The following is a 23,367-nucleotide window of genomic DNA, read 5'->3' as shown; positions in this document are numbered from 1 at the left end:
CCTTTTGAAATTAAAATCACCTGGGGATGGAAGTGGTCGAGATGATCCTCCTGCTGGTCTCCTAGTTTGTGTATAACCAGGACTTTTGGATCCAGGTGTATTTTGGTGTTTAGAGTTGGGTGATGAATTAGTGGACTTAATTGGGCTGGATGAGGAACTTAAACGATCTGGAGACTCCACATCTGGCAAAGAAAAAAGGTGTTGAACTTTGAGATCTACCAAGGTGTAACTTGCAATTAATCACTTATCATCTGCTATCATACAGCAATTCAGTTTCATTTGATTGTAGTAACTTCCTGCTGACCTCTGTGGTGGCTGGGACTGTGGACTATGGTGTGATTCTCATCTTGGTCCCATTTGGGATCCTGTTCCTCACCAGGGAGTGGAGTGCTTACTTCAGTCACCTTACAGGTGTATTTACATCGTCTGCGGGGGTCTATAGTGCTCCAGTACAACCGAGAACATCTGGAGATGGACAGGAAGAAGAGTGTTTAAACCAAGAGGTGTAGCCAAAAATCAGAGTAACTGAAAGCTGACTACAGAATGTTGATCTCTTACTGATAGCCAACAGGATACAGCATCCTCCCATGAGACGAAAGCTCTGACAACACACCAAGCTTCTGAATTTGCAGAGATCCTTGACGAGTGACAAATGAGAGGTTATCAAACTCTAACAGTGAGTTGTCTAAAAGCTCCAACAGACAAAAGCCAAAATCTTTACTCACCTATGGTCATGTTTATAGATTCTGGCTCGAGGCCTGTGAGAAACTTTCTTCTGAGATTGATACCATCAAAGTCTACGTACACCCGTCGATTGACTTCGAACCCTTTCCCAGACACCCTCTGAGAGAGGATAGTAAAAATAAATCAATCAATTCAATGTGAAGAAAATAAAAGGAGCAGATATAACTGAATTTGCTGAAAAACTAATGCTCTTTTACTCTCAGAGCAGAGGGAGACTGAAAATAAAAGGGAAGTTTGAGGCGAGAATTGGCTGCAAACCTTTGCACTGAGGAGATCTCTGTGTTTGTAACAGAATATCTTCCTGTCCAGCTGGAATGCACAGTTCTGGTTACGAGCGCACATGAAGTGGAAATTACTCTGACAAGTGGCAAGACAGCAACCCACTGTAGCTCCCGACTGCCCACAACGATCACAACGCTGGAAAATTAAGAACACAAACATGTATGCATACATGTTTTAATATTTTATGCTTTTTAACCACAGCACAGCTATAACTGCATTCCTACAACACAGCTATTGTGAGCACCATTTAAGTACAACAAAGTCTATCATCAACGCTTCCTTTTCCTGACTATAACTTACCAGGTGGCGCCCTCTTGAGACTGCACTGTGAACTTGCAAAAGAGCACTGTTGTCCTCATATACCTCTGCAGACCAAATGCAGCAGTTCACATGGGCCCATTCATTCTGTCCTATGTACAACAGCCGTCCTGCGTCCTAGCAAGATGAAAATATAAGCATGTGGCTTAATAAACTGTACAGAGAAGTAGTATCCACCAATGCAATTTAGTCTGCAAGTGATGGAAAAAAATTATCTTGGACGGTCTAATTAGTTTTGTTCCTTGCAGTGAAAAAAAAAATTGTAAGAAACTCACTCTAGGAGCAGAGTCTCCATATTGTTGGCACAGGGCACACTGCCTGAAATCTTCAGTCTTGGAAGTTTTTAGATCACTTATTCCATCTGTGAAAAGAAAAATAGATCAAATAGAGGTATGTAGTTAAAACCTGAGAAAGTAAAACATGGGTCAAGACGCTTAAAAGAAATTTACTCTTCATGAATGATGTCATTCTAATACTGTAGACAGGACTATTATATTCCTAGTTTATCTTAACAAGAGTTCACTTTTACATAGAGGAGAAACTATTAACTATGTTGATTATACTAAAGCTAAACACACATCATACAAGAATACAGTCCTTCCCGACTGGAAGTAAACTTAAATCAAATTAATTTGCATGGTCAACAAACAGCAACCTATCCGTACCGTGTGAGAATCGTTTTAGGCTCTGCTGAGGTGTAACTGAGGACAGGGGAGTTCTCCCCGACTGCTGGCCCTTTAACTCTCTGGGCTGGTAGGTCCTTTCTAGCCACTGTGCATAGCTGTGCTCTTTAGAGGGAGGGAGGACAGCTTCAGGGAGCATGCCACTGCAGAGTTAAAGACAAAGACAGTAGAGGAGAGGGACAAAGAAATTATTTGAGACAAGCATCTATATACTATTATTTTCTTAGTGGCACTTATATTTTTTGAACGATAGTTCACCTCCATGACCACTCACATAATGCTACAACTATGCAATAAATTAAAATAATCCAAACAGGGAATAGTGAGTGTGTACATTTAGTGAAAATGTTGAAGTTTGTCGTGCGCTGTAGCAAATTTACCTTGGGAATTCCTCTGAGAACGAGTTCCACTTTTTCAGATGATGTGATGGAAACCAACTAAAAACCCGCTCAATTAGCTGTGATGAAAAAAACAAAAAAAACAAAATTAAAGTGAGATCAAAGGTAGACTTTGAGAGGTGAAAGTAAAGGGCAACATCTTTAGAGCAGAGGAAGTACAACCACGCACTGACAGTGATTAAATCATTATAAAATGAAGATGTAGGGGGTAAGAGAAGTTTACTTTGACGTAGTGTGCCTTGGCATGACTGCTTGGTCTCTGATCTTCAAATAGAGACTCCTCCTCCTTCAGCCCCCTCCTGATCACAGCAGCAATGTCGGCATGGAAAGCTTTCTGAATGGGTGAGGAAGAAAAACAAGGTCAGGTTTTCAGTGAAGACCATCTTCAACAAAGAGCAATACGCCCCAAAGACACAGAGGCAACAACTGTTTGATTTAGAAGCAAACTTGATTTTTGTTTTCTTTGTTGGAACCTGTATGACACACAGGAATAAAAAAAGGACGTCATAGCTTTCATTCTGTGCTACTCATACTGTAGAAAATAAAAGCCTGAGTGACTTAAGTCATATGGCGACTTCAGGGAGCTTTTGAAGCTAGCCTGATGTTGGTCTTAAGCATCCTGGCAAACAGTTAAAATGTGCTGAACAAGCCCCTAATTATGCATAACTTGTATTCTTCTGGAAACCATTAAGATGTCAATTCTTCTAATCAATTTCATCTTCTGAACCAGGCTGTGAACGTGTGTCTGCTGTAAAATCAAGTGAGAGGAACTGCAGTTTTTGTATTTCAAAGCCTTGACTTCATTTTCAGCCAAAAAAGCTGCTGTTTGGTGCTAAAGCTCTTAAATGTTAAAATGACAACAGATATACTTACTATAGAGGTGTATCCTCCCCCTTTAAACTTCCTCTCCATGGCTTGTAAATCACAGACTGGCTCTGCTTCCCTGACACAGTCTGTGAGGTTGCTTTCCCGACACTAAAACAAAATTTAATTAAGATGAGGGAAAATTAATGCAATGATGGTAATAAGGACAATTTCATTTTGGCTCATAATAGCATGCATTTAAAGTGTAAAAACAGTTTATTACTTCGAACAGGTCTACAGTCATTAACAGTTATAGCCCTGTCTTACCACTTTACAGATAAGGAGATGCTGGGTAGTGCTGTCAGAGAGGAGGTCAATGAGCACCTCCTGCAGCCCGGCTATCAGCCTGCTCTGCAGCTCCTCTCTCAAGCTGCTGGTTTCAGGTCGGCTGCAGGATGAACACCTGAAAAGAACTTCTGTTTGGGTTGAAAGTAAACCAAGCATCTCATCTGTAATGACAAAAAAATGTAGATTTTGTCGATCAAAATAAGGTAACAAAACTATTTTGCATGACAAATACACAGTCTATTTCCGGGCTTGCCCAGAGAAGGAGAAGATATTCTGTTGTGTTTAGCTAAGTCTTCCTTGAGCAGTCTTATGAGGGAGAAAAGGTGGTAAAAAGTGGTACAGTGAATAGGGAGCTTATAATAAACAATACATAGGGGCAAATTCTAAATGGCTCCAGGTAGTATGCGGTATAGGGTGGCAGCTATCATGGTGTTGCATGTTTCTGATATTGGATTTATGGTAGGATTCATTACAAGTGGGTTAAAAGGGTTAAAAACAGCATCCAAATAGAAAACACTCTAATGGGAGACAGACTGTTTCTCACCCGAAAGCCTTTCACACGTGTAATGAATCCAGTGGCTGCACTGTGAACACTGGATCATCTGGTTGTGTTGGCTGTTGTCACTGTAGCATTTGTGGCAGACTGTGCAGAAATTCCCTGATGTAAACACAAACAATATATCAGCCATCCAATAAAACTTAAAACACATTGTATAAAAATAAAATTAAAAAACAATGCAAATTTTTTCTTTGGTCTTACCTTTCTTGTGCAGAGGAGTGCAGTCTGGACAAAGGTCCTCCTCATGGTTCCAGGCCAGGTCCCAGGACTTTCCAGGAGTCACACCGCAGCTTTTACATCGAATACACGTCATACACACCTACACAAACACAAAATATGTTGCAATACTGTAAGTGTATGAGGCTTTTAGGTTCCTTGGATATTTTAAGGTAAGGTCTACTTGGTGAAGAAATTCTTTTTTATTCTAAAATTCTCATTTTATGATTTTAAAGCATTCGTTCAAGTATCGTGATGAATCTGAGATAAAGTAAAGGAGATAAACATTTGTGGGGTATAAAACTACTTACCCAAGGCAGGCTGCAGTTCATAGGTTTAGGGTAGGTTGGTCCCAAGCAGGAAGGGTGGTATGAGGTTTGGCATCTCCTGCATTGCAACACAGGCTGAAGAGGAAAAAGAAACAAGGGTATTAAAGGGGAGTAAATGATTACCAAGGCTCTATCTGTGTGGCATCAACATATATAATATGTTCCTGACATCTCATACTAAGGTCCATGATAAATTTAGTGGATGCATGAGTCTGTGTTTCTAACCTTTGTGCTCTTGCTTCGACGTCCGCACACGTGACAGAATTTGCAGCGCCTGCAGCACCAGTTCTCTTTGTTCTCCTTGATGGGAAGCTCTTCTGGTGAGAGGCAGAAACTGTGGAAAGGCTCACAGCAGATCTGGCAGAATATCATCTGATGGATGTTGGAGGCAAAACACAGCCAGTTTAGTCAAAAGTTGTTATTATTGGTACAGCAGAGCATCAAACAGGCATAAAAAAAACTCATGTTTTTTATGCCTGAACTTACCTCATGTTGCCCTTTACTGGCACACAGCAGACAGACAGGTTGTGGTGTGGTAGGAACAGATGTGAGGACGCTGAGGCCGCCCATCAGCCAAACATTCTGCACAGCACAGTCCTCCTGGAAAAAAAAAGGATAAATGACAACCAGCAGGAAGTGAGCAAATTTATAGTTAAAGGTCTTAATATTTGCCAAGAACCTAACCTTTTCAAATAAGCATCATCACATAAGCTCATAAGCTATCTCAGTTATCCAACAGCATTGCATTTAACTTGTGTTCCTAACAAGATCATGAAAAAAATCTAAACATGACAAACATTTGTGACTCATGCTTTCAAACCAAGAAGACTTAATCAATACCCTTGAAATGTCTTTATTTTTACTACAAGGCTAACCAGATAATTACATCTATACGGAATGGCTTTGAAGATCAAGTTTATATGGAAAACATTAATTAATTGTTTGAAAATGCCACACAACATAAGTTCAAAGTCTCACCTTGAAGTCCACGCGGATCTTGTACGTGTTCTGTGACAGGCCCTTTTGGGGAAGCCCATTAGTAAACCCTGTCGGGCTGTTCGTTGACACACACTCTGCAGGACTCTGGGAACGAAGGACATAGGGTGGGTAAGTTGTTTGCAGCACTCTCTCTTTTACAGAATCTTCGTCCCTCTCCTCTTCAGGCCTGTCCTCTCGTGTGTCCTCCAGGTCCTCTCGTCTTCTCTCCTGCAACTCTGAGTGTGGAGCATGAAGCGGCACATTCACACTATGGAGGACTGTTTTAGTTCTCTTTTTCTGCACCTCTGGGCATCCCTCCAAACACAAGTTCTGTACAGACTGGTGTTTCTGTGGAGATGATGATGGCTTAATTCTGTATGAAGGGGACATTGACTGCATCACAGACTGAGGCAAACGTTGCAAACGTAACAGCAGAGATTTCTGAGCAGAGTCTGTTGGTGAAAGTGGAGAGGTGGGATGCAGGACAGGTGGGGATAATTCTGTGGGAGACTGTGTTGTGGGATGTGATGATTTTGAAACAGCAGGTTGTTTTAAAAGCTTGGACATTAGTGGATGGGACTTTGTGGCACACTCATCCAAACACTGTCGAGACAGAGCAGACTGCAGCACAGAATCAGGCAGGCGGTGTAAGTGTATTTGTAGCTGCCGCTGCAGCTTCGGCATTGGGCTCCTGGACAGGTCGGGGTCTCTGGGCTCCGTCTCTCCTGTGTACGCCTGATCCTGCGAAGGAGGGGACTGCCTAAGCCAACCAGCACCACAGGTTCCAAAGTTTTACTGATACTAGTGACATGCAGAGGCGGCGATCGACAGCAGCCAAAGTGACAGGTAAAGGGAGAAAAACTGTGTCTTTAAGAGTAACTTGTTAGCCAGGAATAAAAGTAAGAAAAGGTGGAGAAAATTTAGCAAATGCATTCAGCAGCAAAGGAAATAAAACAAAGATGTGGCCTGAATTAATTGTACAGAAAAGTGAACTTTGTATTTCTGCAGGTCCAGATATAGGTATACAACCAAACAAAATATTTAGTTGTACATTTTTGCCCCAGGTGACAACCTTTTGGGGATGTAATGCAAAATAATGCCAAACACATGTCCAAAAAGATTTTACCACATTTTTTGCTATGCATGTTTTCCCAGTGTGTTAATTCATGTAGTCATACACTATATTGCCAAAAGTTTTCACTCACCCATCCAAATAATTGAAATCAGATGTTCCAATCCGTTCCATGCCCACAGGTGTATAAAATCAAGCACCTAGGCATGCAGACTGTTTCTACAAACATTTGTCAAAGAATGGGTCACTCTCTAACCTTGCAAAGCAGATGGATATGCCCATTTCCTTGTTTTTCGCAGGCGAATCCATCTTGCATAGCTCCCATCTGAACCGTTTGGGCCCGGTTAGAAAGTGACAGGACAAATCAGCAACGAGGGGCAGTACTTTCAGGCACAGCAGAGTCGAGACGTAAACAAGCAGCAGCAAGAGCTGGTGCAGTTAGGGAGGAAGAGATTAGCGTGGATGCTGTTAAAGCGCCAGTTTTATCAGAACTTGACGACATTTCTTCGTTAAAAGAAGAACAAAGAACAGCAGTGAGTTATTTTCTTCTCAAAAATGACAAAAGTCGAGTACTCACATGTCTATAGTCGCCATGTTTCGCGTTACTTGTCAGTAGCTGCGCACACGCAACTTGATAGCAGCTACATCACGTGTTGTGTTGCTCTGATTGGCCCGTAGAGATGTGACAGACGGGACATTTACCTAATCATACTCCTGAGTTTTTTTCAAATCCTCTGCCTTTTCTCAAAACTTTCCTGTTGAAGCTTTCCCAGATGGATGTTTGAAACAAATCCATCTGGCATGTCAGGTTAGTCACTCTCAGGAGCTCAGTGAATTCCAGCGTGGTACTGTGATAGGATGCCACCTCTGCAACAAGTCCAATCGTGAAATTTCCTCACTCCTAAATACTCCACAGTCATCTGTCAGTGGTATTAAAACAAAGTGGAAGCCACTGGGAACGACAGCAACCCAGCCACGATGTGGTAGGCCACATAAAATGACGGAGCCGGGTCAGCAGATGCTGAGGCGCATAGTGTGCAGAGGTCGCCAACTTTCTGCAGAGTCAATCGCTACAGACCTCCTAACTTCATGTGGCCTTCAGATTAGCTCAAGAACAGTGTGTAGAGAGCTTCATGGAATGGGTTTCCATGGCCGAGCAGCTGCATCCAAGCCATACATCACCAAATGCAATGCAAAGTGTCGGATGCAGGGGTGTAAAGCACGCTGCCACTGGACCCTAGAGCAGTGGAGACATGTTCTCTGGAGTGATGAATCGCGCTTCTCCATCTGTCAATCTGATGGACGAGTCTGGGTTTGGCGGATGCCAGGAGAACGGTAATTGTCTGACTGCACTGTGCCAAGTGTAAAGTTTGGTGGAGAGGGGATGTGGGGTTGTTTTTCAGAAGCTGGAGTTGGCCCTTTAGTTCCAGTGAAAGGAACTATGAATGCTTCAGCATACCAAGAGATTTTGGACAATTCCATGCTCCCAGTTTTGTGGGAACAGTTTGGGGATGGCCCCTTCCTATTCCAACATGACTGTGCACCAGTGCACAAAGCAAGGTCCATAAAGACATGGATGAGAGCGTTTGGTGTGGATGAACTTGACTGGCCTGCACAGAGTCCTGACCTCAACCTGATCAAACACCTTGGGATGAATTAGAGTGGAAACTGAGACCCGGGCCTTCTCGACCAAGATCAGTGTGTGACCTCACAAATGCGCTTCTGGAAGAATGGTCAAAAATTCCCATAAACACACTCCTAAACCTTGGAGTCAAGGTAGGTGAGCCAATACTTTTGGCAATATAGTGTATATTTTTTCTTTTTTAAATGTAGCTTTTTGATTGAGGGAAATTGCAGAAATCTGAAAAATCTACCAAAACTTTGTGCATCTCCTGCCAGTGTGCACAGACCCAACACTGTTGACAAAAAAGTTTTACCACATCATTGGGCACACACACTTGCACACATGTGTCTAGAGGTTGCTAACATGCAGGGTACATGTGTGCCATTATAAAGGTACGTGCATGAATAAAGGCATGCAAGCACTTAACCAAAGACATTTGCTATCCTCCTATTCTGAAATGTGAGGGGAGAACAGGGTTGGCTGTCACACAGGTTGGTTGTCTCACTCATATCGCACCACCAAAATTTGGTATGGAAATTTCCAGAATTGGGATCAAATCTCACTTACATAGTCTATTCTGGAGTAGGGAAGCTGAACTTTAGGACTTCTTGTGTTTTTCATATCAAACTGTAAATATTCAGATCCTCAGTATCTTTCTTCTAGGCTTTTCTACAATGAGTTTATTACAAAACAATTGTTACCCTTTAAAAGTGTGAAGGGAAAGGTAAAGACTGTTGTTAGTTAGCTAACTTGTTGTTAGACGGCTATAATGCAAGTTTGAGTTGGTCATCATAGTGTATGACAACTTTCCCTGTGATGGGGTTGGTTGTCACCCTGTGTCGTTAATTATCTCTTTGTTTCAATAAGTTGGAAAATGAGGGATTTCTATCCAACACCTTAGGCTTCGATTTAATGTAGAAATGACTATTGACGGGTGTTTTGATTTTGAAAAATTCACACTAGAGTAAAAAGTGTGAAACCAACCCCGTTCTCCCCTGTGCACTAGACTACAGCTAAGAAAAAGAGAAGCTCTCCGTGAACTGACTAAAATCTTAAAAATATTCCGTGACCAAATTATGTGTGCACTTGTTTTTAATCTCTTCTTCAAAGTGATGGCTTCCTTTGTTGCTGGTGTATTTTGGGAGTAGGGGGAAAATTGACACATCACTGGTCATTGAGCAAAACACAAGTCAAGGGATGAATGCACTATTATTGCATTAAAAAACTACAACTAACAGTTTATTACCAACAAACACAGAAAAAGATCAAATCAACACTTAAAGCAGGACGTGTATGCAAAGTAAGGGGGCTGTCACATGTAGAATGACGTAGGATGCAAGCAATGTGAAATTAAATGTAAAAAAAAGCCAGAGCGCTGATGAATGAGCTCTAAAAAGACAACAGTGTCAATACTGTTATAAGCCAAACATTCATGCCAACTATAAGAAGCAAAAGACAGCCAGCCCAGCCAAAATTTCCACTTCATCTAGAAACTACAACAAGCCACAGCCATTGAAATGTTTCAGTGTTAAGAAAGCAATGGTAAATTTTTACAAATCAGTGTGTAATAACAATGTTTTTCCTGCTTGTACTATCATTTAGTTTCTTTTCTCTAAAATCAGTCATTATTGTATTTCTCTTTTAAAAAGCGATACATGATCATGGAATATTTAATTAAAAAAGCAAAACCAAGTGGTAAAAAATTCAATGATGGATTTTTATCTTTTTAAAGCAAGTTTTGAAATGTAAGAGCTTCAAAACAATGCACTACTTCAACAGAACCCTAGGAAAGAATACATGTGTTTGTGATTTATTTAATATGAAAATTGTTTTTACTCCTCCGTACCAAACAGTACAGGATTTAAATCAATCATTTTGTAAATATATTTTCTGTCTTTTTGATATTTTAATTTAAATAATGTTTTTATTTTATTAACTGGCAATATGTGAAAAAGGAGAACATTTATTTTGCAGTAAGCCAGATGATTTTTTTAGTTTGAAAACAGAACTTCCTTTTTATCATGAAAAGGGATGGAGATCTAAACCTGAGTACATGAAGACCCAGTTCTGTTTATATCATATGAAAATCAATAGCATTTTAGCTCATCAATATTGCTACCAAGGATCACGGTTTAGTGATCCAACGTTATTTAATGATACCACTGGTGCAAAAACACAGGCCTACATTTGCTCTTGCAGGGGAGAACCTAAGCTAAAAGCACATCAGCAATGTGCATTAAATTAAACCAAAATACTTTCCAACAAATATTAGAAAAGGATCAATAGTGACATTGAGAAGGACTTGGATTGATACATATATCACTAAAGATTAACCATCTCCATCCCCAATCATTAATGTGGTATTAATGTGGTAAAATATGTGCCAGATATTTTACACCAAGTGAAAGACATAGAAGATTAGCAAAGACTGAATGTGAAAGTTATTATTAGAACATTCATTCAAACAAATATCAAATTAAAAAAGGGAAAAAAGAAGTGTCAAACCTGGGCAAAGCACTTTTGGAAATGTCTGAGCTGTTTGTTGTCTTAATCATTATCTTTAAACTTTCATTTGAACTCAAAATGAGAAACTTTTATAAGACATTTGTTAATGTGAGTGTGAATGACTGACTAACAAGACAGAGAAAACATGAACCAAATATACATTTGACCCAGGTTTGATACAGGGGAATGAAGAAGGCGAGGAAGGGAAATCTGCAGGATGTTTTTACCTTGAAAGCTCTGGGTCTGCCCACAGCTCCTCTTGGGAAAGGACGCCGTTGCTTCGCTTCAGATGGAAAGTTGTCCAGCTGTGATCCACCATCTTCAGGATCAAGATCTCCAGAAAAGACGGATGGAATTTGAAACATTTAATACCTGTTCTAGCATGTTGTTGGACTCATTTTTTTTGTTAATAGTTGTGATAAATTACAACCATTTTGCTTAGATAATTAAAAATACATTTCTAACAAACAAGGCGAGTTCTCCCCTCTCAATGAGATTTCTTAACAGCCTGTGAAAACAGTATTAATATGTGAGTAGTAGTGGTGGGCGGCAAACCAGCATTAATACCATCACTGGTAAAATTTCTGCCACGGGATGGATTTCTGCAACACTGTCATCTCTAGTTTAAATCCCTACGTTGTGCTGTGGTGCGCATATCCACTCCCACAGCTGGCAGAGAAGAGTGATTTGTGATGAACAGCTCAGGCTGGGTTCAGCCATTAGCACGCTTTGCTCTAGTATTACGTGTAGCCAGGTAACTAACCGAATGTCACCCGTTTTTGCTATTATAATGAAACTGGCATCGCCATGGGAAAGCAATACTCATCTTGACAACATATTATGACAGGAGATTAGTTATTCTATGTTTTATGTGCCCTTCACTACTCTGAAATTAACAGCTAAAATCTTAAACTCATTATCTGTAAAAGTATAATGCACCAAAGAAAACACAGCTTCAGTTACCTTGGTTGCTAGCAGCACCTGCATCTTGCTTGACAGTGATTTTTTCTGCCTTTTTCTGTTCCTCCTCCTCCTCCTCTTCTTCAGATTCAGACTTCAGCAGGCTTCTGTAGGAGCGGGGTTTGATGTTACGTAGGGAATGTTTCTGGACACCGATAGCCACGGATGGCGACCCTCCAGAGGTCCAGTTTCCATCCTCACTGCCTGACACAGAGCCTGATGGCCGCCTTGCCTGGACTGAGAGATGTGTCTCATGGTCAATTAAGTAAATCGGAAATGTGGATATATTTCTGTTAACTTTGAGGCTTAAAAAAAGAGCAGAGCATTGAAGATTTAAAAAAAACGTACGTTTCAGGGGTTTCATGAAACGCGCCATTTTCGCTTTCTCAATCCGGTCACACTTCTTGTATCTGAGGAAAGGATAAAGAGTAAAAAGGAATGTTAATGTACACTGCGTTCCTAAAGTAAAGCCTTCTAGCAGTCCTTTTTTCTGATTTCTGTAGGTTATTCATTTATTTCATTTTAATCTTCAGGCCTAAGTGAATTTTTCATTCATAACAATAATATTTACCAGATTTTCTCTGCAAACTTATCAACATGACTTACCCAGTTAAATTTACATACTTACATGCAGCATTGTCTCTTGGTGTTGGGCCCCCCAAACTTGGGCTTATCGAGACAGTTCATGCATTTTGCACAGTCCTCGACAACCAAACAGCCTTCGCAGACTCCACAGCGCCGTGAGCGCACGCCGCCAGGACCATACTGACTCAGGGCCTTCCTTCTCTTGAATCGGCTGCCGAATCCCCTCCCTCTCCCTCTCCCCCTCCTCCGCTGGATACTTTCCTGAGAGACAACCCACTGAGTCCTGCCCTGATCAGTGATGTCGTCGTCATCATCGGCCACATCTGCAAGCAAGAGACAGAGAGGATGGGTAGAGAGCAACAACGTCCACATACACACTTTAAAACTGAGGTAACAGTAATGTGGGGCCACTGTATTTGAACTTACTATTCAGTCTGCAGGAGGGCTCCTGTGATTGAAGGTGCTCATATGCTAGTTTTACTTCAATTTATTGCTAACAAGCAAATCTCACTTCTACAGCTACATGTTACTACTGGCTGTTTGCAAAATTTGAAGGCTTTGTTCAGACTGCCGGCAAATCGCAGTTGTTCTCAAACGAGATTTCCCCAAACAAATTTGTGTCAAAACCAATGGCATGGCTTTCTTTGGTAAAGATGGCCTTTGGTAACAACAAATATAAAATGAGACTGCTGCCATTGTGTATTTCAGAACTTTTTCTTTGCACCAGAAATGACTGTGATGACTGAAGTCAGTATGCATTTATCAGCCATAACATTATGACAACCTGCCTTAACATCCAAACAGAACAAAAACAGTGCTTGCCCGCAGAGACATGGTTTCCTCTAGACCTCTGAAAGCATGCAATGGTGTCTGACACAAAGACATCAGCAGCTGGTTTTTTAAATCCTGTAAGTCCTCCATGGATTGGACTTGTGTGCCCAGCTCAGTCTAAAATTGCTTGACTGGGCCGAGAGCTGCTGAATTCAGAGGTCTAGTCGACACCTTGAATCACCCTCCAGTGGCTCTCCTGGATTGAACCACATGTGCAATCATTTACTTCCCACTTGCTTTGACAAGCTTTAACTGACCATGACTATGTGGCCTCTTTGCTGGTTTTACTTCCTTGGGCCATTTTTGGTAGGTACTGACTAGTGGTGGAAATCTTTAGGCACCTCAAGATTCGATTACGATTCAGAGGGCTACGATTCAATTCTAAATGGATTATTACTCCACGAGGTTTATTTGCTCAATAGTAGATCACTTCTTCCCTTAAAGCCATGTTTATGACAAAGCAAGGGAGAAAAGCTGTTAAAAAAGCACTGCCTTTTTGCAGCTTACCCAGGGATATCTAGCCTGAGAAACACAAACAGGATGCATGAGCTGTTATTTGCTCAAGAGCAGGCAAATTAGTTCTGACTGCAGGTTGTCACTGAAGATGTATTCTTAATGCATGGTGTGAACAAATGTACTAAAGTGCAGTCAACTTGAGATCCAAATGCCTAGAATGTAAAAAACAACCAACCACATGAAAACCAATTTTAGCAAAATAGGTGTCTGGGAATAGAACGTTTTTGTAGAAAACAAAGATTTCATATCAAACAATATTCGAATGTTGCTTGTATTCATTTTGGACCAATTGTTCTTCACTGCTGTAAAGGCTACTTGACAAAAATGTGGACATGAAACCAGTCTGAACAAAGCCAGTCACTCTAGATTAAAATAAGGTGAATGGACGAACACATCACAAGTCTCAGACAAATCTACTGCTTGTCGAAATCTCCTCCTTGCCTTTTTTTTGATGAGAAAAAAAAATGGAAATAGATTTGAAACTTAAATCCTTTGAGAGCTTTTGCAACCCCCAGTGGTATTATTTTACTGCCAGCTGGCAAAAAGCAACATCAGACAGAAGCACATGACCTAGATGTGTTTGGCTTTATTTTAAATAAATAAGGTAGTTGAATAATGATGTAAAGGATCAGTTTTTTTCCTACCAGCACTAAACGTGTTCATTTGTCAAATGGCACTTCCTCACCTTATACTGAGTGGTGCTCACTCGACCAGTGTTGGGTAAAGCTTTCCAACAGCAGTGGCTAATCTGTGTGTGACAAAAGATATTTTTGCTGGCAAGTTTTTTAATTACAACTACATTGAGCTAAAAATAGCATTTATCTGTTCTTTATTTTTTGCTCAGCAGATTATGTTTGCTTAAAAAAATCCTCATTTATTTTACATTGTGTGGTTACTGCTGCAGTGACAGCTTTAAAGAAAATTTTAGCTGGTGAATGTTTTCATCACAATAAACTAGCAGAGTAGCTTTGCCAATCATCAAGTGGCAGAAATAAATATAGCTCTGGACAATGCCAATGAAGTTGGAACAAATGAATGAAAAGCAAACCTACCTGGAAGATGGTAATGTTATCAAGTTGTGTATATTAACAGTCAATCTGTGAATAAATGATGTGGTGATCATGACTACTCCTGGGTGGGGGTAAACCCAGCTACACAGTAACAGTTTATGTTACACACCTTATAATGCTGTGTTAATGTGAACTAAGTGACAGTTAAAGTTCGGTGTTGTGTAGAATAAAACTGAATACCAAAATCATAGAAATTGCTGATATTGTCCCAAAGCCATACAGTATCTTCAAACAGTAACAAAATCATAGCAGCCCTCTTTCTGAAAAGATGGATGGCTTTAATGGGTTTGCACATAAGAGCTTCTTTTCTACTGTAGCCAGCAGTGATGTGATGATTCTGAAACTCCATAAGTGAGGTCTGAACAGCCTCCTGCCACTTTGAGGGGACTCATATCATTGCTGAAAAAGTCAGTCCCACAGAGGCCTTTAACTCTATTAAGTTTCTATTTAGTCTTGTGGTTTACCACATTCCTGTGTGCTGTGTGTCTGTTTCTTGTCTTTTCAACCAGTTTTTAAAAATACAATGACAGTAATCAGCCTTTTATGTTTCAGAAGTCTTATTTTTGATTCTTTACTTTCAAGTCATCATGGACTATCAGCTAGCGTTGCAACACACCCACAAGGAAGCTTAGCCCTTAAACCATCTTTAAAGTTTTAAACAGTGCCATTACATTGTTGTCTCTGTTCGATTTTGCAGTGTTTTGAAGGCAACAAGTCCTGCTTGCTTTGCTCTTCACATAGACAGTTTGCCTGTATTATACCTTAATTACTACCTCTGCTGCTGGCTAAGGTGCTGAACTATTTCATACAAGTATTTCTTCTCAGTGCTTTTACACAAATTGCACCAAATTCTAAGAACCCCTTCTTGACCAGGCAGTGTAAAAGGGGTTTATGGATTAAGTGTCTTCTTCTTTTATTTCCAAGCCCACTGGCCCATCAGCATTAGGCCATTTCAATGTCCAAATTACGCAAACTAAAATAAGTTTAAGTTTTTCAAACTGATTGATAGTAGATTTGACATTAGTATAAATTTTGCATATATGTAATATTAAAATTATTGAAAATACCAATGCTATGCAAAATGTCCTGGAGGTCTCTTTTTTGGCGAATATGAATACAAAAAGCAATGCTTTGTACCTTCTGTTACTGGAGAAAAGGTGATGCCCTCTCTCTCGTGGAGCGGCAGGGCGCTGAGTCTGGGAATATCATCAGGCACCAGCGCTCGGGGCTGCCCCAAAGCCACAGCTGCTGCCCGACAGACATGTTTGATCCTTGGACCGCCCAGTGGCTGCTCCTGCACACAAATACCCAAGGAAAAAATGAGTTAAAGTTAAGTTAAAAACAACTATAAGAGATGCGCTGATTGTAAAAATCAGGGAAAATTGGCGATACCAGTGTTTAAAGTAACAATTTAGCCAATGGCCGATACCAGCGTTGACGTTTATTTTCATTACTTCTATTGGTGTCATAATCCCACAATGCTGTCATTTTCTCTGTTTGACCACGTAAACACACCAGAGGTTTTTCTACAGGTCATATCTTCCGTGCAACAATAAATGTCTTCTCTAAATCACCAGTTAGGTGTGCTCAACCCAACACTACACATTGATACAACAACAGAAAAACATCTGCTACTGTTTGTCAAAAGAGCCGATACCAGCTGATGCTGATGTTAAACAATGGATCCCTACAAAATATGGTAAATACACTCAATATATACAATATAATGGGATATAAGGGGAGCCATTATATCAAAGATTTTTTTTTTGTTTCCTAGCTGTTAAGACATACAACAGCAACTGACAATGGAGTTTCACAGTCTAATGTGTCTAAAAACATTTTTACACCATTTCTTATGAGCACAATAAAAAAGCACTGCAAGATTTTCAGTCTTTCAGTAAAGAAAACATTAAAATAGTGTTAAATGTACTACCTGAGGACCAAAATCTTTGGGAGATATACCGACTCGTCTCCTCCTCCTCCTCCTCCCAGTCACTGGCACTGGCACCTCTTTGGAGCCCAACTGTTGGTCCAGAGTTGGAGGAAAATCAAGGTTTGAAGTTAGTGATATTACTAAAACTTTACAAATAAAAAATAGCCATTTGCTGTCTGCCGAGAGTTCAAACTAAACAGTTTTCCTTCAAGTCCTGACATTTTGTATGAAAAAAATATTTTCCAAATCTAAAGAAGTTTTAATAATAGCTTCTTACCTGTGACAATTTGAGCTGCTTCTGCTGGTCGATCTTGATAAGTTGAACTTTGGCTTTCTTCAGCAGGTGGAGCATGGTCTTATTGGCTCCACTGAGACCAATCCTATGACTGGGCCCGCTAACTTCTGAAGTCTCATGACCATCTCTGGTTATGGTTCTGGCTTCGACTGCACCTAAAGCAAAAATGAAATAAACTAATAAAACCAGCGTCTCTTAATTGACAGCCTCCCTGAAATAGAATTACACATCTTTGAACTTTTGAAAAATAGTCTCTTCAATGTTTGCGATTTCAAAGCCATTTGGACACTTCAGTGGTATTAATAGGCCTAGATATGAGTAGCACTTGAAGTATCTGCTGATTTAAAAAAGAAAAAAAAAACAATGTTTAACCTGTTATTCCAATTAGATATTTTGTAAAAGAAGCTACAAACATCAGAGAAGGGCCTTTACCATGATTGTCACCATTTTCTTCTGATGGCATTTGTGAGGGCACTTTCACATCTGGATTGACGACAATGGCGAGCCTCCTCACAACCCCGGGAGAGTCCATCTCCTCCATCATAACTTGTGACCTCCTCCTCTTCCTGGTTTTAGAGGTCAAACTGTCACCAGATTGTGCGTCATCCTCCTCAGGGACATGCTGGCTCTTCTTTTTCTCCGCCACTTTCAAGGTGAGTTTCTTCAGGTTCTTGTAGATCTCAAGGTGGCTTGTGCCTGGGCTCAGCTTTGTCACAGCTGTTGGACTCTGGACCTCAGATTCTGAGTCACTGTCTGACCACAACGAGCTGCCCTCCAAGATGGACTCCTGACACAAAGGTTTTCCATCTTCTCTCTGTTGACTCTTCAGCCATGCTGTCCGAGAACCTCTTGGAAACTGAATAATGTCTTCATCTAAAAACCTCTTTGGGGTTTTGATGACCCGTGAGGACCGTCCACTCGTCACAGTAGTGGAGGAGTTGTTCTGCTGAATTTGATCAGAAGATAAGCTTGTCTCACCTTGTGATAGAGTTGTATTCTGATCTTGTTGCTGCCCATCTTGTGTCTGTGTGCCAGGAATTGGCTCTGTAACATAAGTGTAAAAAACACGCCTAACGCGAGTTCTGCCTAATTTTGGACGTTTAACGAGTGGCCCGCCTTGTAACGGCTTCCGCCTCATTCCAAAAAGTGTCCGTCGTGGTTTTTTGTGGTTTCTCTTCAATGGGGGATTAGCAGCTTTACACTCAAGAGGCATCGCTGCTTCCTCTCCACTCTGTGCACCGGCCTCAGCTCCGGCCTCAGGTGAGGCACCCATTCCCTTAGCTGTCCTCTTTCGCTGCCGTTTGGGAAGGGACAGAGCGACTGCTTGAGATGTTCGTCTGCCATGCCCAAACAGAAAGCCCCTCCTCCGTTTCACTGCTCTCTGTGGCTGCGATTGGTCTGTGTCTGAGTCCTCTGACACTTGGCCTCGTTCTTTGACCTTGGAAGCTTCATCTGCACTTATCACCGAAGTCTGAACGCTCATCAGCTCGTCTGCTGAGGTAGGGGCAGTCTGGCTTTGTGAGCTGCCCGAGTCTGCTGACTTTGTACTGCTAAGTCTTCCAAAGTCCTGCTCATTCGCAGTGAGAGCTGTCTGCTTACCTCGCAGTTTAATCACTGCCTTTGGTATTTCATTGTCTTTTACTTGGCTGTCTTTGACACCCTGACCCTCTCTTTGGACCCTTGGTACAATTTTTCCAATGAGAGCTGGTTTCGGGCTCCTGGGCATAATTTTTCCAATGATAGGTTTTGCTCCATGAGAAGAATCAGAGGCTCCCAGAAGAAAAGACTTGGGAACAGTGATAGAAGTTTTCTGTGGACGAGTTGTCGGGGTCCCAAATCCAGTGAAATCCTCCTCCTGGAAAAAACAAAGACATAAAATAAGTAAGTGTTAACAACAGTGTCTGACTAGTACATATGAGGATGCTGCATTACAGTAGCTATACACCACATGCACATCCCTGTACCAAGTACTGATGGGTATCATTAGGGTTTCATTGATACGAGAGTGCTTATCGTAAATACTTCACATTATTTGGAAGGTCACAGAGATGCTGTACATTATGATTCTATTGGTTGAGTATGTTCTGAGTCAAATATAGGTATAGAAGAATTTGCTAGTCTGCACAGTCAGTCCAGAGAGTTCACACCAGTATTGGACTTGTACTCGCCATTGGCTAAACACCCAACACCTTGATATCTGAATTGGTATCGGGAAGAAAAAAATGGTGTCAGAACATCCCTAGTTTCAGTTCTGAGCTCTACAGGTACTGGCAGACGCAGGTTTGCAAAATTGAACTTGTGCAGGACTCTGGAGCAGGGTATCTGAAAAACATTTGTTTACAGACTTCATGTTGGATGTTACACTGCATTTGCTAAAGCAGGGAATGTTGACAGTGAGCCCCTTCTTTTTTTTTTTAAGATTTATTTTTGGGCCTTTTCATGCCTTTATTTGATAGAGTAAGGACAGTGGATAGACTCAGAAACAGGGAAGAGAGTGGGGAGAGACATGCGGCAAAGGGCCACAGGCCGGACTCGAACCCAGGCCGCCCGCGTACATGGGTAGCACTTTAAACCACTCGACCATCTGCGCTCCCACAGTGAGCCCCTTCTGTGCAGAAAATTTCAAGTCTTCTTTCGATCATTTTGCTCATATTTATGCACATGCCCTGATACACACATTAATGCTGACTACAGGTGAAAGATCTTTTAACAACAGCACACATCTCAGAATGTGCAATGTTAGCCAGTTGACTTAAAGCGCGTCATGCTGCCACTTCTGTTGTTGGATGAAAACCAAAACCACCAGAATTTTTCATTTCCATGACTAATTTACATTAAACTCCATCATAGCAGCCCTCTTTCAGTGGGCTGCTACCAAAAGAGGGCTACTTTTGAGTACACCATCAAAAGTCAGTGGGCATTGGGCTGGCAGAGTCTGCGTGTCTCCTGCATGTTGGGGCCACAGGTGACACTGCTGCGTCACAGATACACCTACATGATGCTCGAGGCAGCCGCTCAATTACACAAGGCCAATTTTAGGTCAGTGTATTCCCACCATAAGCAAGACCTTGTCCCCATACTTGTTAATCCACTTGAGGCACAGAGGTGCTGACCTTGCACTTTACAGCCGCAGTGCGCAATGCAATGTGTGAGAATCACAGCAGCGCGGCAATGTGAACTAAACGTAACCCTGAATGTTGTTACACATGCAAGTAACATAAATAAGTATCTTTGTAAAGTTAATGATAAAATGATTTGCTTTGTCTACCCGATTTCTCACTCTTGTGTTTATGCTCCTTTTTACAACTTCACAGTGTGTGATATCTAAATCTAAAAATGATTTCAAGGCCAGAATAAGAAAAATGTAGTTGTTGATTTTAAATGTAATTAATGAACATGAAAGACATTGATTTTAGGGTTGCACGATATTGGTCTGGTATCGGCAGATATTAGCTAAAAAAGGCAAATATCGGTATCGGCAGATATCAAATTTTCTGCCGATATTTACATCCGATATTTTGCCTGTGTATTTCAGCATACATTGACTGTAAATTTTGTCTATATATACAAATTAATTAATGGAGTTTTAGGCTGAACCAACAGATCTATGTCAGTTGAGGTCTTTTTCTTTATTTGTCCTCCTTCTTTATACTTTGAAGTGTTTTTTAATGACTAAAGTTTGTCTTCTTGGTCATCTTCAAACCTTAAAGTGTGTCCAAAAGGACAGAAATTACTTCTCCAAAAAGCATAATTAAATAATCAGTATCGATATCGGTAACAGCTAAAATGAATCTATAATTATCAGCATATCAGATATCGGCAAAAATCCAATACCGTGCATGCCTAAATGATTTGATCTGGTTTGATTAACTTTCTTGATAGCCTCAAATACTGCAGAAAGATAAGCTATTGTATGTCATTTTTTTCCAATATCGCTCAGCCCAAGTGTTGACACAGAAATACAAACATCCTTGCCATTACTGATTTGATAGAGAGGCAGGCTTCTGAAATGTACAGGAATAGCAAGCTACTACTTGACAATTCAGAATATTTTACTAGACTCAATAACAGTGGAAACACAAGGAGTAACTACATGACCAGTCCACTGTTTGGCCAGCAGCCAGTTCTTATGGTAAGCCCTGCCCAGATGGACTGTTAATGTAAATACAGACAGGAGCACTGCTTGCCCATTAACTTGCGCTACTCTCAGTACTGACTAATTAGGCACTGGCACCAAAACCAGTACCAAAGAATAATGGTTGACATGAGCCAGAACAAAAAGTAAATACAAGCAACAAAGTCTGTGGTTAATGGGGTCAGATTTTTGGTCATGTCTGTAACAGGAACCGTCCTGGAGAAATAAACTGAACAAATAAAACAAAATAAAATGTTGATCTAAAAATTATATCAAGTCACAATGCTGTAACTCAAATGTGTCAAAAATGTTAAGTCAAATAAAAATCTCCTGAGCATTTCCAGGCAGTGTAGGACTCAAGCAAAAGCCTTTCTTTTTATTTTTGATCATTCATCACCCATTCATGATTTGATTATCAGGTACTACCCGTGCTGCAGCTACAGTTGCAGCATCAGCACTGATCTGTACTCTTACTCCAGTGTTGCATCAGTTTGCTGCTAAGGAAACAGATGAAGGAGATTTTGGTTTCAATACCTGAGTCAACAATTTGAAAAACTCTCAATGATGCACCATCTCTGCAGGCGACAAGTTTTACTGTATAATACATGCAATATTTTCTCAGTAGTAAATCTGAGGTGCACTTAGGCTAAATTGTAGGATTTTAGACTTCATTTACCCAAAACATTTTTAAATAGATAAACTCTTACTCAGTCCACCTCCAGCATCCTCTCATTCAGAAACCTTTCTATTGATACAAAATTTCCCACTAAAGCAGAACAAAAGCACACTTTATTTTCAATTACTCACATCTATCTTCATGTGCAAAATAACAACTCCATATATTCATCAGTGATGAGACTCCACTGTGAAGCACTGAAGGGCACATGAGTATGAGAGGCACTGAGTGACGTGTAGTACTCCAGTTGAGCAGTACCCACAAGCTTAAGCACGGGCCATGTGATTCTGTTACAGTCCACTTTAAAGGGATTGCATCAGTGAATTCGGACTGATGTCAGACACTAAAGCCCTTGCTCTGTAGATTAAATAATATGATAAGATCCCATCTGACATTATATTATTATCATCATCCTGTCTGGTATGGGTTTAACAGACCACCATGGAAGAAAATGATGTCTAACACACTAGCTTCAATACATTCAAACATTCAGTCTTGGAAAAAATTAAACTGTAAACTCCATGATTTTAAATACCTTCAGAAAACTCTCTAAGGTTCTTAAAACTCTATTATTTATTTCCAAAAACTGCACAAAAAAGCTGGCAATATTTCAATTACTGATTTATTTATGAAATTTAGATGGTGTGTTTCCTCTTTTGAGGCCACCTTAGGTTTTTCAAAAAATAATAACTGATAGTGTGTAGTTATTGTAAAGCCTTGGACATATGCAGTGCAATCAATCAATAAAATAACAGAGACCTTTTTTTACCTTTTTTAAATATGTGGTCAAAATATAAAGACTGACAACTTTTTAAGCTACACAATATGGTAACACTTGAAAAAATGCCGTATTTGATAAATATTTATTCCACAGCTAAGGCTATAAACTGTAATCTACATTACTGCTTTAAAGCATTTTCAGTGTCTTCTTCCTGTATCAGTTAGCATCACTGTATTGTTGAGGAAGACTCAAATATCAAAAGAGTGATTTCAACACTGCCATCTGGCAGACAGGGGTTTAAAATCAACCATTAAACTCTATCTTCGACAAAACCATTAAGGAAGCGCTATATTGGATTTATGTTGGCATACGAAACAAATCTATTTAAGGCAACATGGAACCGATAGATGTGTAAATGTTGTTTAAACCTAAAACTTCAGATCTTAAAACACTTTGAAGTGTAAGGAGGAAAAACGCCATAAATTTTATTTCATTTACAGCTGATTTATCATTGTAAATATTGAAAGAAATTTTCATATCTGGAAGTAGTGGCATCATGCTGAAAATATTGTACAACCCCAGAAATCAATAAAATGTTTTTTTTAAATTCAGAATATTGAAACATGACATGGTGGCATTAAAATGACTATAAATTACTTTTATGTTTCATTTTTCTGCCCACAATAACAGTAAATTGCACAGCTATGTCATTTCATTTTATTACCTTTACCCTAAGCCCACCCAACTGTTTATGTCTAACATCAGAGACTAAATTTTAGGCATAT

The 23,367-nt window shown here is 40.3% G+C and overlaps 1 protein-coding gene across 2 annotated transcripts in view; it reads right to left on the bottom strand.

Moving 5' to 3' along the window:
- The window catches only part of kmt2ba (lysine (K)-specific methyltransferase 2Ba), a 33,889-nt gene that overhangs the window by 9,049 nt on the left and 1,473 nt on the right, over positions 1-23,367 (bottom strand). Inside the window, exons 2-27 of one of the 2 annotated variants that reach the window (XM_041810016.1) lie at positions 17,483-18,905; positions 17,033-17,205; positions 16,756-16,845; positions 15,960-16,116; positions 12,449-12,728; positions 12,169-12,230; positions 11,824-12,057; positions 11,088-11,194; positions 5,660-6,400; positions 5,168-5,281; positions 4,907-5,053; positions 4,664-4,756; positions 4,338-4,455; positions 4,122-4,235; positions 3,557-3,738; positions 3,299-3,400; positions 2,649-2,759; positions 2,408-2,484; positions 2,010-2,170; positions 1,620-1,705; positions 1,327-1,461; positions 1,003-1,161; positions 726-843; positions 559-637; positions 305-465; positions 21-182 (exon numbers count right to left, since the gene is read on the bottom strand). In XM_041810016.1, coding sequence (XP_041665950.1) covers positions 21-182; positions 305-465; positions 559-637; positions 726-843; positions 1,003-1,161; positions 1,327-1,461; positions 1,620-1,705; positions 2,010-2,170; positions 2,408-2,484; positions 2,649-2,759; positions 3,299-3,400; positions 3,557-3,738; positions 4,122-4,235; positions 4,338-4,455; positions 4,664-4,756; positions 4,907-5,053; positions 5,168-5,281; positions 5,660-6,400; positions 11,088-11,194; positions 11,824-12,057; positions 12,169-12,230; positions 12,449-12,728; positions 15,960-16,116; positions 16,756-16,845; positions 17,033-17,205; positions 17,483-18,905 — 5,386 coding nt within the window. The remainder of the gene's footprint in view (positions 1-20; positions 183-304; positions 466-558; positions 638-725; positions 844-1,002; positions 1,162-1,326; positions 1,462-1,619; positions 1,706-2,009; positions 2,171-2,407; positions 2,485-2,648; positions 2,760-3,298; positions 3,401-3,556; positions 3,739-4,121; positions 4,236-4,337; positions 4,456-4,663; positions 4,757-4,906; positions 5,054-5,167; positions 5,282-5,659; positions 6,401-11,087; positions 11,195-11,823; positions 12,058-12,168; positions 12,231-12,448; positions 12,729-15,959; positions 16,117-16,755; positions 16,846-17,032; positions 17,206-17,482; positions 18,906-23,367) is intronic. The other variant, XM_041810017.1, reaches the window with a different exon arrangement.

This window comes from Cheilinus undulatus, linkage group 16 (assembly GCF_018320785.1).
Source record: "Cheilinus undulatus linkage group 16, ASM1832078v1, whole genome shotgun sequence".
Taxonomy (NCBI): Eukaryota; Metazoa; Chordata; class Actinopteri; order Labriformes; family Labridae; genus Cheilinus; species Cheilinus undulatus.
Note: the sequence above shows the minus strand (reverse complement) of the source record. Positions and strands in the feature narration are given on the sequence as shown.